At 39.3% G+C, this 19,973-nt stretch overlaps 1 protein-coding gene across 39 annotated transcripts in view; it reads right to left on the reverse strand.

Moving 5' to 3' along the window:
• Nucleotides 1-19,973, reverse strand: part of ANK2 (ankyrin 2) — a 395,080-nt gene that overhangs the window by 67,137 nt on the left and 307,970 nt on the right. For all 39 annotated transcript variants that reach the window (XM_080373623.1, XM_080373646.1, XM_080373648.1 and 36 more), the window contains 2 exons: nt 15,475-15,547; nt 5-149 (listed from right to left, as the gene is read on the reverse strand). In XM_080373623.1, coding sequence (XP_080229749.1) covers nt 5-149; nt 15,475-15,547 — 218 coding nt within the window. The remainder of the gene's footprint in view (nt 1-4; nt 150-15,474; nt 15,548-19,973) is intronic.

Raw genomic sequence — 19,973 nt, forward strand, 5'->3', positions numbered from 1 at the left:
ATACCTGTCAGATCGTCCTCCTTCCAAGCTGTACCTCAGGTAGTTCATACCATCTAAGAACTGGCTGCTTGGTAGAGAGTCATCTCCTAGTTCTCTGAGGTCTTCTGGCCTAAGGTACTCTCCTCCATCTCCTGTCATTGTGTCATCACCTTTGAACCAATGACAGAAGGGACAGAGATCAGCACACACACAAGTTACATTTCATTTGCATGTTGGGACCTAACAGCTGGATGGCACAATAAACAGGAAAGCCTTTTCCACTCAGGAAACACTGCAAACCACAAGCAATTAATGTATTTAATGAAACTGGCACATCAAGCAAGATTAAAAAAAAAAGAAATCAAGGTGATTAATCAATTAGATTTAATCTGATTTTTGCTGTTGCACATACTGGTAAGGGGCAAACAGCTTTGCCACTCTGAAGCATGATGTCTCTGTTTCTTTATCCATTTTAGCTCTCTGGTCACAGCTATACTGTATCACAGCCTGACAGTTTATGATTAAATAGAACCACTTCCTTGACTGCAAGCTATGTGTTTTCAGCTGAAAGGGTGTTTTCTGTGGCCTTATGCCTGATAGCTGCAAATCCTAATTTAAACTCTCCATTGTCCAAACTCCATACCATATGAGGCTACCTCATCCATGCTCTAACACCCTTCTGTGACCAGCAAAAAAAATCTTATTTCTAAAACATGGCAATATCCAGAAACTGGAAATAAGCTGATATGCATAGATGGTAATGATCATTAATCAGGTAAGTAATTTATAATGAAACAAAGCCTAAGTGATCATTGGTTATGTGACCTTTTTGATATACTCTGAATAACAAGGTTTCTTTCTTTTTTTTTTTTTTCTTTTTTTTGGGTTCAAAATTATTTTCCCCAGGAAATTCTGTCTATATGAAGTCACAGTTTGCTTTTCCCCAGCAGACTAACAAAACAGATTACATTGCCAAGCAACTTGTAGATGTTTTTTTTCATTCCCATTTGCTACACCATTTCTCCCCGCAGTTTCTGCCTGGATATTTCAGTCATTTTCCCAATGGTTAATTACTACTGTACAAGCCTGCCAGAGGCTTGGCATGACCCAAAGAACCACACAACATGACCCTAGGCTACCAACATCTTCAACCATCTCCATTTTCCAACCTGCATGGGCAAACATCAGGAACCTGCAGCTCAGTTACATGGAGGAGACCTGCAACTGCTACACCGGAACAGTTTTTAGGGGCTATACCTTCCAGCTGCAGAAATTTACTCCAATACACTGAGAAACACAAAGGATTGTAAAGATTGTCAAGGTTAGGTAAGTGGTATCCATGCTGTTTCAAAGAGAATTCATTCGGGCATCAGGATAATTGCCACTTGTGTGATTTAAAGTTTAAATACAGCAAAATTGCAAACACCAATTATTGTTACTGATGCTATTTCTGGCAGAGCATCTTCCCTGCTCCTGCCCAATGTTACTGGTGTTACAAGCTGTAGGAGTGTTGGTCACTACTAAAGGAAGAAATCTTGATATTTGTTTTCATGACACAATTCAAGCCAGTTTGTCTAGCTTGATGTTTCAGTTAATAAATAAATAATTTATAACTTGTCACCTAAAACTAAGTAATCTTTGGGGTTATAAGATTTTTTGTATATACAAATATATGCAAAAATGAGATCTAAATCTTTTCAGCATAACAACAAAAGCTCTTGAAAATTCCATCTGCCCACATTAAGAGGAGAAACTGGGCACAGTTTCACAGAAAAGAATAAAATGCATTTAATCATTACATGTTTCCTGTCTTCTGACAGATGATGCCTCCTGTTTCCTCAGAATGTCACATTCTAAAGCACAGGGCTTAGTGAAAACTTGGAAGATATTAAGGCAATGCTGTTAATCAAACAGTAAAAGCAATTTCAACTTATATTTCAAATAAACTAGATAATCACGCCAGACATTCCATCTATAACAGAAACAAAGGCAAAATCTTCACCACTTTCATCACACCCACATCCTTTAAAAAAAAATATCCAAACTCTACTCTTATTTCAGCTTTGGCCTCTCATCTAAGAGTTGTCTATAATGGGTCTAAGTTACGCTAGCTGTTTTATGTGCTGTGAACATCTGCAAACAGTAATGTCTAACCAGGAATATTTCACAATGTCTTCAGAATATTTATCTGTTGCTAACACCGCTTACTTGCTAGGGTACTAGTCTTGAGCAAGTGAACTAGAAGTTAAAGTTGCTCCCCACCAACCCCTTGTGCCCTTCCATCTTTCCTCAGTGAGGTGAACTCCCCAAACAAGTAGCGCCTCTAGTATACAAAGGAGGAAAAAAAATATGTATTTAAGTCTAAATGATTGTGTAGCAACAAAACATCTCCTACATTTGTAGCTACCCCAGTGTCTTAATTCCTGCTTTGCAGGACAATTGCACATGCACAAAGCAAATCATTCTGAGCCTGTGTAACAAGCACTCATTCATCCTGCCAGTAACACACGCTACCATTAAAAGATCTAACACAGCTATATCCCTGAGCCTAAGTCAATTCAAACATGCACAGACATGTTATCTACTGAGAATAATTTACATATTCAGCTGACCATGAGCTTCTCTACACAGCAAATCTTACCAGATGGCAGTTTTGTGGCAGTACAAGAAATTACCCTTTCTAATCATGCTAGAAATGATTCACCTGCCATCACGTTCCCCATCAAGTTAACGACAGTAACATTTTCACCACTTACTAAGAAGTTCATGACAATACAGCCCTTGACATTAACGCTCCACGATTTTCAGTGGCCATTTATGAACTTAAAGGTGGCTTTCAATGAGTAACCCACTTAGTGATCTATCTCCTACTTACTTGAAATAATACCTTCCTTTCTTCAATCATACCAACAGACTTTCAGAGGTTTACTTGACAGGGGAAAACACACTACAAAAGGTCACTGGGTGACCTTGCACTGTGCCCCAATTAAAGCATTCCTGTTCAGCCTTGGCCTCACCACTGCTACTGCCCCTCTCTCAAATATCTCTAGTAATTTTGTCCAAATCTGCACGTCTGAGTAACATCATCTTCTTTAGAGCAGGTTTGAAAGGAAATAAAATGTACTAGAAGGAAGTATCAAGTACCTGGACTCTTTTAAAAGAAACACTGGGGGTTTACTGCTAAGGACACTGGAACAAGAAGTAAAAAGATTAAAATCCCCAAACCTACGCATCTGTATTTAAACAAGAAGTGGCCAACAGCCGAGGCCCTACACATGCTGCTGCTGTCATTTTTCCTTTGCAGAGTACAAATAACTCCCAATACGATGGGTAGCTTTTCCAGAGCACAATAGACAATGCTTCATGGTCCTGCTGCACTCTCAGCAATGATCTGGTTAGTCCATTAATCTGTTTCCAGTGGCCACAATAATGCCCTGGAACAAGACCGCCCACAGAAGCATACAATTTGTACGGGTTTGCAATCCTTGGGGTTCTTTCTTTTCTCCTCAGAAGGGGGACAGAAGAAAAACAAAATAATCAGAGTGATCACTTGAAGCAAGAAGATGGATACAAAGGGTGGGACTGGCAAGGGCCAGGGTTGGAAGAAGGGATCGCTGAGACACTATACGTTTAAGCAGGTTCCAGGTCTGTTACTAAAAAAAATATGAGGAGATATGGACCTGTTAAACAAGCTGCTAAACATTTCTATGAAGCGCTGGCCACCTACAAAACATTTTAAATCAGGTAACCTCTTCTGAAAAACTGGAGACCCAGCACTTTGCAGGATTGGATCCAAGAGATGGAAAAAAAGCATGGAAAAAGGAATGGAGCAGGGAAAAAGAGACAGTAAACCCAAGAATCAGAATGGGAAAATTAAATAAACGTCAGGATTTAAATACTATCCTTAAGGCAAGGAAGGCCTGATACAGAAACTCAGAACGGGCAAGCGAAAACTGCATTGATGGTTGTTAGAATCACTTTACACAAAGTTTTAAATCTTTGCCACAAGCAAGTTAACCAAAGGCATATCTATTTTAAGCAGTGAAAAGCAGCACAGAGATTCTTGGACTGGTGAATCCATGCATACCAGGCGGCAGAGCTATGCAAACACTCCGGTCCAGAGCAGTAGAGCTGCCGTGCATCAGTGCTGTACCTGAACAAACAAGCTCTCCCACAGCAGGGACTGTTCAGGCAGCAGCAGTGCCCTGCAGCCCATCTGAGCAGGCATCCCTGCCCAGTTCTGCACCATGATGTGTAACACAGGTGGCACTAGCTGGGGAACTTCTCCACCCTGCTGTTTTGCACAATCCAGAAAAACCAAACAGCTAGTTCTCACTGACTCAGAAGTCCCTGAACCTTTCAGATACTGCTGCCACAGAAACAATTAAAATAGCAGCACTGGCATCATTCTACAGAGCTCCACAGGGCTCTGATGGAGCCTTACACAACCACGAAGCAGTAAGGATGCAGCTGAGCCTACAAGGAGCAGCCGGTGTTGCACATACCCAGTGGTAGTGCAGTTAGTTAGGCAGGCAAAAAATGGGCAGAACATCAATGGGAAACTTCCCCACGAGCTTCGAGCTTTTAAAATGCAGCTGCCTGGAGTTTATTCTGTTTGCTTAGACTAGAGCAGGAATAAACTCCATTGCTGGTCACTGTCAAAGCCATACAGAACTGTTTTCAAAGTCTGCATTAAAATAGTGCCAACTAAGTGTCCTGGTTTCAGCTGGGATGGACTTAATTATCTTCTTAGGAGCTAGTGCAGTGCCGTGTTTTGGCTTTGATGTGAGACATTTCAGTTCCTCAAGCCTTGCTAGCAAAAAGGCTGGAGTGGCACAAGGAATTGGGAGGGGATACAACCAGGACAGCTGACTCGAACTAGCTGAAGAGGTATTCCACGCTATGGGACATCATGCCTGGTATATATATACCTGGAGGTTTGGCCAGAGTGGACAAGTCATGTCTGGGGGACTGGCTGGGCATTGGTCAGCACGTGATGAGCAGTTGCACCACGCACCATGTGCTCCTTTCTTCCTTTCCCTCTGGATTTTATTCTTTCCCTTCCCCTTTTCATCATAACTGTTATTGTCATCATTGCTATTATTGTTCTTTCAATAAATACAAATTATTCTACTTCCATTATTAAATTGTTCTTATCTCAGCCCCCGAGTTCTACATTCCAACTTTCCTCTCCATCCCTCTGGGTGAGAGAGGAGTAAGTCAGCATCTGTGTGGTACTTAATTACCAGCCGGGGTTAAACCATGGCACCAACCAACTCACAAAAATCCACAACAAATTAACTTTTTGCTCAAGTCAGCAACATTCGTATGATGACTCTTACTGGTCTGCTCCTATTTATTTATTTATTACATTTTATGCTGACCACATATTATTCTTGCGTATCATGAATCCGTAATATCCAAATACAGCAGTGGATCCCAATTGCTAATTGCTAAGATACCTGTTAGCAGGAAGGGATGCACCTGGGCAGATCTGACTGGCCACTTTAGTAAATATTTGCCTTACTCTAACTGAATAGTATGGAGAGAACAAAAAGCTAATTTTGATGCTGATGATTTCATTTGATGCTGATGCTGATGATGCTGATGATCAGGATTCAATGCTGATGATTGAGAATTATAAATCATTGAACAGACTACTATGAGAAACAGGCCACGTGCTGAGATCACGTATCTGCTCCTTCAGTGACAATTTGGCTGAAGACACAGGATTTTACCAAACCACTGAAACTGGAGACCCATACTGATATTGCTGTACTGTCCTTCTTCGTTTTCTGAAATTCTGCAAAAAGGAGTGCTATGTCCTATCTATATAACTGATTAACTCAAGCAACAATCATGAATCACTTTGAGATCAGAAATGTGTTTTAAATGCAAAATAATATTTACAAGACAGTAGTTTTCAGGCACCCAGACACATGCAGTTCTCAGCTAAGCAAATTAGTATTGGCTCACAGGACAAGTGTTTCATTAACATTTCAAGAACAGACTAGGTTGTGGGTTTTTTTCAGAAATTATCCTTTGATATCAGGTAGCTATGCAAATGTTTGATCAAGTAAGCAGTTTTAACATTTTCATCATGCCATTCTGGATATGCATCTACAGCATCAACTCATTTAGAGAAGCCTCAACAGAAGCAGTTCCTGCCATCGTTACAGTTATCCCTGCTATGGAAGTGAACTTCAAATTACAATTGCTGTATGAGAATTGTTCTGGAAATGTTTTTCACAAAACACAGAGAAAATATAGATAAAAGTATTAAAAAAATGAAAGAGGGCTGTGACAGAAACTGCCAGAAATTGCTTTTAATAGATGCTTTTAAAGCCTGATACAGTTATGTGAGTTTGCCAAAATTACTGTTTTCTCTGCAGCATGCAGATAAGTCTACAGCTCCCCACATAAGTGCTGCTCCTTAAAAGTAACAGATGGAGAAGGGACAGCTATGGCAAGCACAATTTTTTATGGAATATGTAAAGTCCTGAAGCATCTTTAAAGGAATGTATAATGCAGAGTTTCTCTGACACTTTCCTTGGACGCCTTCACTTCCCTAAAGTCATTCCTCTATCTAATGGCCCACACACACTAGAAATTTCCCTAAATTACAGTTTTGCTAATGCTTCTAATTTCTTTATTTTTTGCCAGTCAGGAAACCAGGGTTTCATGTGTGGTTTCATATGTTGAAACATGACTTAACATGAATCTTCATGTCAGCTATTGGTAGCTCAGTGCAGCACTTGCAGAAAGACAGAAGGTGAAGCAAATGGAAAGGAAAAACCCCTGTATGTCTATCCTCTAGGATCCGTGTGGAGGGGAAGATGCTTTGATTTTTTCTCATAAATTAACCCACTGCAAAACCAATTCCAGTGTTTCACAGGTGGCTACTACAGTATCTATAAAGTTTTTGCACTGGATCTAGGTAACAAAATATAAAGGAATGCCTTTTTAGAATTGGACCAAAACAAACTATCCCTATGTCCATAAGCCACAGAAGCCCTGGAAGGTCATCAATATAGCAGGCATGCTGAAAAGTCTGAGGTGCGGTGGGGCTACTATGCCACGAACAGCCAAACAGGGACTTGAACGAGTTCTCTGTAAAGTTTCAAGAGAAGCAATAAAGCAGATCCCACACTGAATTCTAGGCAGGAAATAACATTAGAAGAACACACTGAGTGAAGTGATGGAGGACTGGTTTAGCTTTTCGTTCCATCAGATCACTGCTTTCTTCTCAGGGAAGAGGAAAATTCACCCTAAACTGGGTGTTCATGTCCTATGAAATAGGACATTTCCTCACAATACAAAACATATCGGGTGTTAAGGAAGGAAAACTCAGTCTAGTACAGATATCTATGGCTCCCAATAAAGTGCTCACCAAGACCCTGCACACATTAAAGTGAAAACAGCAGGGGAAAAAAGTCTTTTCCTTCTTCCCAAGGATACAAAGTATTTACTAATTTTGCCTTTGTGAAATTCACACAGCATGTACTGCTCTTTCATGTAGCATTTCAAAAAATATTTTTAAAATGTTATGTCCTCACACACAAGTCATCTTTCACAGCCATGTTGTTCAGGGAACAATAGCTCTAGATGCCTGCTGCCCACAGAACAGGTAATGTTCCTCTGACTGGGAGAGCTCACTTTGACTACAACATACCTGTAAGTACTGTCAGCAGCCACAAAACCTTTGGCTACTTGAGGTTAATGTAAATGTAAAAGCAACCGGTTTTTATAAATCATGAGTGGGAATATCCAGCAGCTTTAAAGGCAGATTTAGATCAGATGGGTAAGTGGTGTTCCCCAGGGCTCAGTATTGGGACCAGTACTGTTTAACATCTTTACCGATGATCTGGACAAGGGGATCGAGTGTACCATCAGTAAGTTTGGTGACAGCACCAAGTTGGGCAGGAGTGTTGATCTGCTTGAGAGAAGGAAGGCTCTGTAGAGGGATCTGGACAGGCTGGACCAATGAGCTGAGACCAACTGTATGAGGTTCAACAAGGAGACGTGCCGGGTCCTGCACCTGGGTCGCACCAAGCCCATGCAATACTGCAGGCTTAGGGAAGAGTGGCTGGAAAGCTGCCTGGCAGAACAGGACCTGGGGGTGCTGGTTGATGACCAGCTGAATGTGAGCCAGCAGTGTGCTCAGGTGGCTAAGGCGACCAACAGCATCCCAGCTTGCATCCAAAATAATGTGGCCAACAGAACAGGACCAGGGTAGGGATGGTCCCCCTGTACTCAGCACCAATGAGGCTGCACCTCAAATCCTGTGTTTGGTGCTGGGTCCCTCACTGCAAGGGGGATGCTGAGGGGCTGCAGTGTGTCTGGGAATGGGCAGGGGACTGGGGAAGGGGCTGAGGCACAAGGCTGATAGGGGGCGGCTGGAGGAGCTGAGGGTGCTCAGCCGGGATGGGGGATGGCTCAGGGGGCCTGACCGCTCCCCACAGCTGCCTGACAGGGGCTGTGAGGGGGGTTCGGTCTCTGCTCCCAGGGAACAAGCCACAGGACAAGAGGGAACGGCCCCAGGCTGCGCCAGGGCAGGTTTAGGTTGGATATGGGGAAAAATGTCTTCAGGGAAAGGGTGGCCCGGCATGGGCACAGGCTGCCCGGGGAGGGGGCGGCGTCACCACCCGGGGGGGTTTAACACACACACAGATGCGGCGCCTGGGGCCATGGTCAGCGGTGGGCTCGCTGGGCTCACAGCTCCTTCCCAACCTACGTGATGTTGTGATTCTAAGAATAGTCCAAAATACATTTCCCCTTTTTAGCATGCTGAATTATCATTTACTTCAATAAACAAGCTATTGTAGGTCCCCTCTATAACTTAAATATCTGAAGAAAACCATTCAGTATTCAACATTGCTCATAAAAAAAACAATTTAGGAAATACTGTATAAATACACTAGTGTCTACTGGCCATGCCCATGCATTATTCCTTCTTTGCACTAACAACTGTGTGTCTTTAGTTTGGGTCACGTCTACACATGTCACTGACATCATTTATTATTGCTAATCTGGTCAATTCTACTTTTTGTCAACAACTGATGCAAATGAAAACCAGCAGTTTCTTTAAAACTTTTGCCAAAATTTTTGCAACCACAATCTCCTATTTTTCATTACTAAAATGGTAACAAATGAGCAATCTTTAAGCAATGCTACCCCAACAAAAATAATTTAATTTCTTTCCAGTGACAATACCAGATATATTTTTTTTAAAAAGCTATGTTCTCAGTGAAAGATTTCAATGAAAAAAAAATCCAAGTAAGACTTTGTTATAACTTTTTGTTCCACATTCCTAGCAATAACATCAATAAAGTTATAAGAGAAAACTGAGCAGCTAACCATTACTTTGAGAACCTCTTGTGTCGACAACACGTGAATGAAAAAAAGACAACCAATTTTCAGATTGCCTGTTGCATTTGCACATCCAGCACTTAGAAGAATAAAAATATTCTCATTTTACTCAGGGGAAAAAAGAAACGTTAAGAAACCTTAATGATACCATGTGAACAAAAGCAACCTTCCAGAGAAGAATCTGCCTTCATCTTGGATGACCTTGTTAAAATGTACCAGCATCAAACCCTTTGCATAACAAACCTCACAGGGTATCTAAAGCATACAGATTCCTAGGAAATGGGAGGTAGACACTGGCATATTTTCTGTGCAAGTTATTATAAGTAACATTTTAAGAACCAACTTACTCAACAGCTATTTCTTTCTGAGCACAGCTTTCTTTTCATTAAAAAAAGTTTCAACTGACTTTTCAATACATAGCTTGTGGTTTACTTCTATAAGTCAACAATCTTTGGCTACATTTTACACTACTGGCTATAAGATGCTTAATTTAGAGTGTAAATTAATTCAGCAGTGTTATTCTTAATTTAGTGTTTTAAAGTGCAGCAACAGCAACTTACTTAAGTCTAACCAAGAAAAGTTCCTGGCCGCAACTTTAACTTCTATGTTTAATTAAGGGAAGTTATTCCTTAAGTCTTCCAACTAATTAAGCCACTACTTCAGTGGGATTATGTGTCTGTACAACAGCAATGAATTCTGCCCAGACCTAACTGCTCATTTCCCACACATATGCCAGAGTATTAGTGTACTGAGAGGCTACGTGCGGAGGCCCCCAGGAAATTCACTTTAATATTTTAGCTCTGTTTACTGCTGTTATAGATACTATGAAGGAACTCAGTACGCTTATCAAAGTGCAGGCTGCAGTTACCACAAATATGAAGCAATACACTTTGACATGAGAATATTCTTGGATAACAGAGCATATTACCATTTAACGATAACAACTTTCACAACAGTAACTAGGTGGCCAGTTAGTTCCAGACAAGCAGTTACAAAGGCAGGTAAACAGGTACAGGTGGCATTTTCTTCACAGTTCTCAACACGCTAGGCAAAGAAGCTTATCATTATCCCATTCTACAACTGGAAGACTGAGATAATTAGAGTGACTTCCAGAGAGTCCTTTAGGAATCATCAACAGTGCCAGAAATAAAATCTTGAACCCTACTGCAGGGTCTGTCTGCAACGCAGTAACTTTTCAGTCCCCTGTGAGCCTGCGTCTGAACCAGCCTAAGCAGTTTGAAAGTTCTCTTTGTTGATAGTTTCTCTACATTGGAAAAAATTGTCTATGCAGAAAGCAATTGTTTTCAATAACAAAAAGGATTTTTTCTTTTTAATCAGAATTCTGATATAATCAGGTATGGATTAGCTGTGAACTGTTTTCTGGAATCTAAGATCACATTTTTTATGCCCTTAAGTGATGCAGCAGTTCACAGATATGACACCTTGTCACTGATGCACATACATGAAGGGATAGCAAACCCCACTTTTACACAGATACTATTACTGTGAATACTTGAATGATGTATCATCACTTGAATGATGAGTGAGCTTTAAAACTACAAAGGAGAAAAATTAGCAACTTCTGTGAGAGCAAAAATGCAACAATCTGACACTGGGTCATTGTCATATGTAGGCATTAATGGGTATTTTCTTTTATAAATTATTTGAAGACACCTAATGACATTGTTTCCATTTTTAGGAACGCTTGAGTACATTCAATGTCCTAATCACATTCTTTTTAAGATGACTTCATTATTTCTAATTATTTTTTTTAAAGAAAAAAGGTTTTTTTAAAAAAAGCCAACAACATGACCTTGTGTCTCAACCAGGCATAAGGCCAACTCTTTATCAGCTTTTAGACAAGCATCCCTTATGAAAGAGACACTTTTTGTTCTTTGGATATTGTGATTCCAACTGATTTTTGAGATTCCATTGATTGTTTGCACATGACCATTCGCTCAACATTGTCTATCCCTTCTCTGCAACTGAAATGTCAGCATTAATTACTGCGTGGTGTGAAGTGACCTGTATGGTAGCCAACTCAGGGGGATGCTGCTTCTGGCAGTGGTGTCTCACCTTCTCCTTCAGCCTTTCTGCTCCTTTCTGCCTGCAAAAGTAGTCTGGCCAAAAAATAACTTGTCAGAACAAACAAAGAGCTTTATTTTCAGACAGATCAGTTCTCTGGGTTGATTCACCACACGATAGAACATTTGTGCTGACATAATGGAGGATGTAGGAAATTGTGGTTAGAGCTATGTCAATTTCTTGCAGCGGCCAGAGCTTAGTCTCAAAGAGACAGTGAAAACAGAGCTTCTGAAAATTAACTGGACTGAAAAGAGAGCAGGAGAGGAGGAGGCTCAGACAGACACAAATGAGAGCTCTTTGACAACCTGTTATACTGCTTGGGTTTGTATCCTCTATATACAGCAGTATCCTTACTAGACTATCTCAGATGGGAGTCACTAAGATAAAATCGGCAGTTTGCACAGCTCTTACCACATAAATAACGCACAAAATGAGTACAGAGGAGCAGCAACATGCTCCTCAATACAATACTAACACGTGGGAGAATAAAAAGAAAGGTTCCTGCCTTTTTTAGATTTTCCTGTCTACACTGACTCAGCCCTAAAAGAAACATCTGCTTGTGCTTAACGTCACTAATTCTGTACATGTCATTAAAACACATTTCAGAAGATGCTTTGCAGTAATTGCCCTTTACCGCTGTAAGGATCCCTCAGGTGCAAATTCCTTCTTTTGTGGCAACAGCTTCAAAGGAACTAAACTTTGTGGTAATAAGAACAGCTAAGCCAGATGCAATGATAAAAATTCACAGGTTTTTTAGTGCAACTTTATTCACACAAAGCATTTCTGCTGGCATGGATATGTGCTTCAGAAACCACATCACTTAACAGCTAGGCCTGTGGGAATCTGTAGGGTAATCCCCATCCTTAAGGAGAAGCACTTCTTAATCTTTTTTGCAAGATCAGGCCATCACCTTCTGAACAGTGATTGTATTACATCTGCACTGTGCACAGTGCTGAGCAAAAAACGGTGGGTGATTATCCTTAAAGAGTCTTCATGGCAGACTACAGTACAGAGAAAGTAGCAGTAACACACATACACATGTGAGTAGTTCTGTGGTGTATGAAGAAACTGCTTAATGAAACTGTGCTGATACACTTTTGGCCCTGATGGTCACAAAGTAGGAAAGACTCATTAATGCCACAGAACATCTGATACACATAGGATCACATAACAGGCTTACAGCAGATGAAGTAGGATTTTTCTAAAATCATGTTTTGGCTAGCCTATGCAGTTTCTTTTTTTTCACTTCTTCCTTGACCTTGGCACAAAAACCTATTAATCCAATTTCATCTTGTCTGTAAATGTCATGGATGTTTCTCTTTCCCTGACATCTCACACCTGTTTCTGCACCTAACTCTGATACTTATAATCTAAAAAGCAGCAGTCTAATTTTAGAAAAACAATAATTCAAATGCAATTTTGAATAAAGAACATAATCTGATTCAGTTCAAAGGAAAGATAATTTTTTTCAGGTACAGTAAAAGGTAAAGAATTCTGACCAATAATACCATTACTAAACATAAAAGTGCTGTATGACAATCAAAGAAGAATTAGTGTGGCTTTCTGTCCATTCAAAATATTTTTAAAAAGGCTACACAGAGCAGGACCTTACACACCAAGCTGAGCTATTTGATAGATTACCTGGTCCTTTATTTTATACTGCTAAGATTGGATGTTGCCTTGAATTTATTTTAGGAATATGAATACTATATTATTAACGTAACAATATACAATTATGCAATATAACTGCTTCCCAGGCAAAATGCAAAATACTTATCACCAGTGGTGAACAAACTCCACAATGGGACCTGAAATACTTATCTGGTCAAGCACTCTTCTTGTGTTCAACTTCATAATTATATAATTAGGGCAGGCAAGGTTACTGTATCATGTTAACTTATTTCAGAAAACATTGCATCACTTTAAAGCAGCTAAGAACATAGCATTACAGAAACCTTAACGCTAGCCTCTTATAAAAACTACACTATCACTAAAAGGTTCACCCCGTTTATTAAAAAAGTTTTGCAGTTCTCCTGCCCCCAGCTATTTTAAGTTCCTGTGACAAGTACGATGCACGGAATTTTCACAACATCTTGAATGTTTTGCCTGTAGAAACAGCTTTTACAAGGACAATGGCATGAAGCGCTGTAACTGTGACCAACCTGTTTCGCCACCTGCAGCAGGGTCACAGAGGCACCATCAATACTGCCAGAGTCCCTATGTCTTATCTGCTGGCTATTGACAAACGGTACGCGTCAGATGGTAACAGACAGCAGAGAATGTTAATTCAAAGCACTGGAGAACATTAGTCATGCTGGATGGCCACAGTAAATTCTGCCAACTTATTCAAGATACAGGCAATATATCTTGATTTTCTGGATTCCCTTCTTCCTCCCACCTTTCAGGAAGCACACACCCACAGTCACACTTCAAAAGTAATGAAAAGGAGCAGTGTTAGGCACCCAGATTAAGCAAATTCATGTTGCTTCAACACAAAAAAATATAAGAATCAATCAGAGTTAAAAAAAGAAAAAGTTTGTCTTACTCCACAAACTTCTGCTAACAGCACCTGTGCCACTATATGCTTCACCATCACTGAAGCGTTCATCATCAGAGTGTTTAAAGGCTGTACAACATATAAATAGGTTTAAGAAAAGGAATACCCTGTATTCATCCTGTAGAAGGAGGGAGACATACTAGGCTTTGTGGATTTAAAGACGGTTAAATGGTATTTCAAAAGATTGGTAGAAAATTCAACAGTGAACATAAGGCTATAAGCAATTTAAAAAGCATCATAATAATTACACAAGTAATTGAATGTTTTCCAAACAGAGAAAATGTAGCAAAAACATGCCTGAGAGATATAATTTCACTGATCATGATGCAGCAGAAAATAATTTCTTTTAAATCACATTTGTTTGCTTTCACTTGCAGCTTTGCAAGCATTAAAAAAAGTAGCAGTATCTGGAGCCTAAACTTTGTATTTTCTCAAGAGTGCAAATCATTTATCAGCATAAATCCCATTTCAAAAAAATAAAATAAAATACAAGCAGTTTAGCAACACAAACGTCATTAACTTCCAGTACCATTTAGGACCACAAGTGCATTTGTGTTCTTTGTAGAAGAAAAAAGCCTAACCCTGTAACCTGTGTTCCTAAATACCTAGGACTTTTTAAAATTAGTCACTCTACAAATTATTTGCATCAAATAATAATAACTGTAAAATGGCATATGTAAGATACAGTGATACTAATTAACAGTGCCAACAATAAAAAGGAACTTAGAAAGTTTTTTGAAACATGTATATTTACCTGATGCCATTGTGATTAAAATTTGTAAGGCAATTGTGCCTTTTTACAAAGGGATGTTTTTAAGCTGTTTCCTTAATTCTGTGCTGTATAAAACCACAGTACTTTATCAGTCCCTCCAGAAGTTCACAGAAATTGTCTTAGGACTTAGCTAAGAGGTACAACTCTTGCCTGTACATACAATACACACCAAAACCAAAGTGCCAAACTTATTAACAAGTGCTTACTTTATGTCATGCCGTACGTATCTGTGATTTGTGTGTGCCAAAAGCTCCCTCAAGGGAGCAGTCTCCTCACCTTCTACCTTATGCATCTTCTTACACAAATGTTTTCAGTTAGGCAGAACTCCTAGATATATGCATCTGAAATAGAAGGCACTGATCCAAAAAATCTACTGCTCAAATTCCTCTTTATGGGAGGGTCAAACCCAGCTTTGGGACAGCTCTATATTTAAATTTTAAAATCTGAAGTCAGGAAATGTTCTTATTTGTTGATTTGGTTCAGCTAAGCTTTTTATGAAGAAAGATGCAAGGGTCCAGGATTTTGATTTCGGTCAACTTTTGGCATCTTTATTCTAATGCCATAATGACTATGTCATTTCTAAAAGGCCATTACATAGAACTTCATTTCAAGCACTGCAAAATAAAGAGTCAAAGTACCTCAGCAGTTATCTTGAGCCTGTATTAGAGGTTACACAAGCAACATGGAATAGGAACTTAGCAAAGTTGCTCACCTTCTTCATCTGAAACATCCAGCACCTCAGTCATTGTCTCAGGTACATTTAGCTTGTGCTTTTCCGTTACAGTCTGCAAAGACAGTAACATCAATCCTCAAATCAAACATCAAAAGAAGCAGCAAGGTTTACAGCAAGATATTTTCAACAGCAACAGCAGTGGGATCTGCTGAGATATTTTAGAACATGTTTCCCCTTCCCCTAACTTTATTTTTCATCTTTACTCCAGAAGGTCCTATCCTCAGTGCTGTATAAGGTAACATTTATTCTGGCAGAAAAGTTAAAAAAAAAAAAAAGAAAAAAAAAAAAAAAGAGTTAGAGGAATAAGAAAAGAAAGCTCTCAGCAAATGTATTTATAAATGGTGCATGTAGAACAATTCAGCTCAATATTTCCAACATGATTTTAAAATGAATTAGGTAATGTCTACAGAAGAGTTTCAGAAAGTTGTATGTGGCATATGGAAATTATTAAATCGTAAAGCATTTGGAAATGAAGTTATGAATGATGTGCAATTTTTAAACTAAAAAAAGATGTGAAAGGTTTACACAGATCACTTGAAACATTTCTCCCCCCCCCAAAAAAAAAAGTGATTACACTGCATATTAATAATATCTTTCTCATAAATATGTATACTCCCCAAAATCACATATACATGGGGGGGGGGGGGGGGGGGGGAGTTATTTGAACATTCTGATATATTCTATGCACCAAAAAGCTAAAACTGCTGTGATACAAGGCAAGTATGGACTGAGGACTGCTGGGAGGACACTGTTTAACTGTGAGAGCACAGAGCAAGAGAACACTGGAAGATTATTTTTTTTAATGTGATTTTTAACTTCATTAATGACTTCCAGAATGAAACTGAAGATGTTAAGGGGTGCTGAATCAAGAATGGGGACATCCTTTTAGCATCAAAATAACATACTGGAGAAGGAGAGGAAGAACATAATGAGAGAAACTACAGGAAGTGCAAGGTGTGAAAAAGTTGCCTGCAGCAACTCCTCATTGTGTTATGATACAGGACACAAAACATCAAGGACTTAAAAAAGAGCAGTCATCAGAACAGCATTAGTCACAACAGAAAAGTATTTCCCTGGCTCCACCCAGATCTGCAGCCAGTCAGCTGAACTGGGGAGCTGTGGAGGGGGGAGTCCACACATCTCCCTTTAAGGTATGTAGGAGCAGATGTGCCCCTTTGGCACAGAGAGCAATGTCAGGGGCCACGTCTTGTGAAACTCCCGCTGAGGTAGTGCTTCACTCCCTACTGTGAGTGGTACCTATCAAGCATAAATTAACATAACATGCAGAAGTAGTGGAAGAGCATACAATCTGAGGGATCGTTAATGTCAGCCAAATCCCAAGTACCTTATGCAACTGCTTTTGGGAAAATGCCCACTGATATCAAACAGTGAAGTAAACAGCAGTTTTTGTTGCGCTAACCTTACTAGGTATTTCCCAATTCTGTTTTATACTTCTCTACTTCTAACAAACTGTCAAAGACAGCGTTCTTGAGTATCATAACATACTGCACGTCTATAGGAAAGTTACCAATAGTGTAATTACTTTGGAAATTTGGTTTTAAGAATCTGCTTTACATTTTTGAAGTATATTTAACTGTGACAGCAGTTTTCAATTCACCCTCCTGAGGTGCAAGGAAAGAACAATAACCTTTGCTTCAAATGGCAATCCCAGTTAGGCCTCCTAAATTCACTCATACCCATGATTCAAGACAATTAATTATTTCTGCTGCAGTGTTTTTCATAACACACGTTCTGTGTTGAAAATTAATTTATATTCACCAAAGGCCTCCACCAATATGTCTGACTTTTTTCCCATGGCTCTCCTCAGATACAAATGCCAGGCAGCAGCAGGGTGACAAAGCCAGCAATGACAGATGGGGAGGATGCTATCGTCCAGGTGGTGTGGACCTTGTTTCTTCAAGAGTACAGCAGTAAGTTAACAAATAGATTGCAAATTAAAAATAAAAATCACTGACAATGGGCTAAAGAAAGAAACCCAGGTGAAGGGGCTGTATATTTTTTCAAGTGAAGTGGAAAGCACTGTGTGTGAATATGAGTTTACTAGCATTGTAATTGGCATTGCAACTATATCTACACAAAGTGTACTGCAAATTCTCTATTGCCAGTTCATTTGTTCCCCATGTAAAATAGCTGAAAAATCAGGGGGAAAAAAAAAAGGCAAGAGGAGGTGACCAGCTAAGGGAAAGAAAGGGTCTGCCTAGGAGTCACAAATGCTAGATTTTGTATGTCTGCTGTACGACCAAAATTTATTTAAGAAAAGTTTGTTCCCAACCTTAGCTTATGTACAAAATCCATTTGCTTAGAAGAACACAGAAGTGAACGGACACTACAATACTCCAGTCCACAAGCTACAGGTATACAGGAACACTGTATACAGTCTTTCCATTAACTTAGATCTGCAGACCCTAGTAACTAAGGTTTATCATAATTTTTTTAATTAATTTGGTTTTTACAGGCCCTTATATAATAACAATCGGGTCTCTGACTAAGGCTCTTAGACATTATTATTTATTTACAGAGAAGTAAGGATACTTTATTTACTTCCTGATTTTCCCTTCAGTCAGAGAAAATTATTCTATAATTTAACGATTGAAACAAAGTTTGGAAAACAGAATCAAGAGAGAACATCTGTGTGCATGCACGTGTGTGTGTTTTGGAAGGAAAAGAAAGCTGTAATGCTATCTCTAGAACACTGAACTCCACTATTAATTCTACATCAATTCCCAACAGAAGTTGTAAATTCATGGTTTTAGATGACCTTTTAATATAATGCTAGATTTTTTTAAAATTGATAGGCGCATTAGAAACGTCAAATGCTCTTAACATTTTAAATCCGTATCTAGCCCCATGAATGACCCACTATGAAAATTTCACAAAGTATATTTCTCAAAATCCCTACTGTTTAGGGCCACTGAGAATTCAATTATGTACTTCAAGCTTCTGTATTTAAGACCTTCACTGTAAGGCCAGATTTTCATCTGGTGGGTATATAATTCAGGTATATGAACCTATATGTACATTCAGCGATTATGGGCAACTTCAAAGCTCCTCATATATTCATTTGTCCACAGGAAGACTATATCTATTTGTATAAATACCCCAAAACTTAATTGCATAGCAAACATTTGAAAGTCTAGCTTATTCTGATTTACTTCCTGTTCACCTCTAATCCTTGAGTAAGTGCACTTTATGCCCTCTATTGCTTTATATTCGTGTGGCTCCACTAATAATAACGCTAATGCAATTAAGAGGAAAATTTGTTCGAAGTTAGACCAAAGGCTTTGGCACTGGAGATCTTTTCCTCATCTCAAACACCAGTGACTTGAATATCAATAAAGCATCAGCCTGTCTAACATCCGCCATGCATCACTCAGCTACAACCTCAGAGAATGAAGTAGCTATGGTGACAGCACCTTTTTTTTCAGTGCTAAATGCTGTGTTCTGGTTTGGCAACACCAACCTCACCATCTGGAGAACTTTATTGCAGGGAGTGCCTGTAATTTATCCCTCCTTTTTAGGACTTTTTCTAAATTATGTTTAATCTACATTCCTCACCATGAACAGCACCACCAGAGGTTTATATTCTGTATATCCCTAAGGTACAAGAATCCGACAAATTCATAGCTGAAAAATCTGCTGAGCTTATCGAGAGTTCCCACCTGACTTTTAAAGGCAGTGCTTTGTACACAGACACAGTTCAAGATTTCAGATTTCTCTTACATGCAAGCATTAGAGGTCAACTATGCAAGTAAGGTTCGGTATTTGATTCAGTCCTAAACTCCAAGCATCTGGTATCTGGTAGAAAAATCCATTACCCTCAAAGTTTAAAGAAACATTTATCCAAAGTAAATAACTCACAGGTGTCTTTTCATAGTGTAATCCCTGTTATTACAAAGCATCTAATACTTACATATGACAAGGTACAAAGCTCCACAGTGCAACACAATGTATGATAGGAAGAAGTTAGAACTTATAGCAGGGCACAAATGGGAAAAGTGTGCCAGGACACAGCACAGAGAACAGCAAAGGTATCATTTCAGGCTAATAAATATACTTCTGAAAAGAGCTACAGTTTGTCAAAAAAAATTTTACCTAGGTTTCTTTTTTCTAAATCTCTGGAGATATATATATATATGTTTATGCATGTACAAGTGTGATGCACTATATAATTAAACAAGAACACAAAATAAATCGCAACAAAAACATACAATCTTTATTAAGAGACTTCTGGAATTATGCTTGTCCAAACCTGACTCAGTCTGATCTTTGCAGGTCATTAATAAATTATGGCTCGCTCTATTTGTAACCTTATGCCGTGTTACTTTTATTTCATCTTCCTTGGCTAATATCTGTGAGACCTGCTGTCAGCATGTGACAAAATAAAAATTATTTTCCCATTTTTTTCACAAGAGACTTTGGATTTCTTCCCTTCCCCTAACCCTCTCCCTGACCGAGTA

The sequence above is a fragment of the Falco punctatus genome (assembly GCF_963210335.1).
Source record: "Falco punctatus genome assembly, chromosome: 1".
In the NCBI taxonomy this organism is placed as follows: Eukaryota; Metazoa; Chordata; class Aves; order Falconiformes; family Falconidae; genus Falco; species Falco punctatus.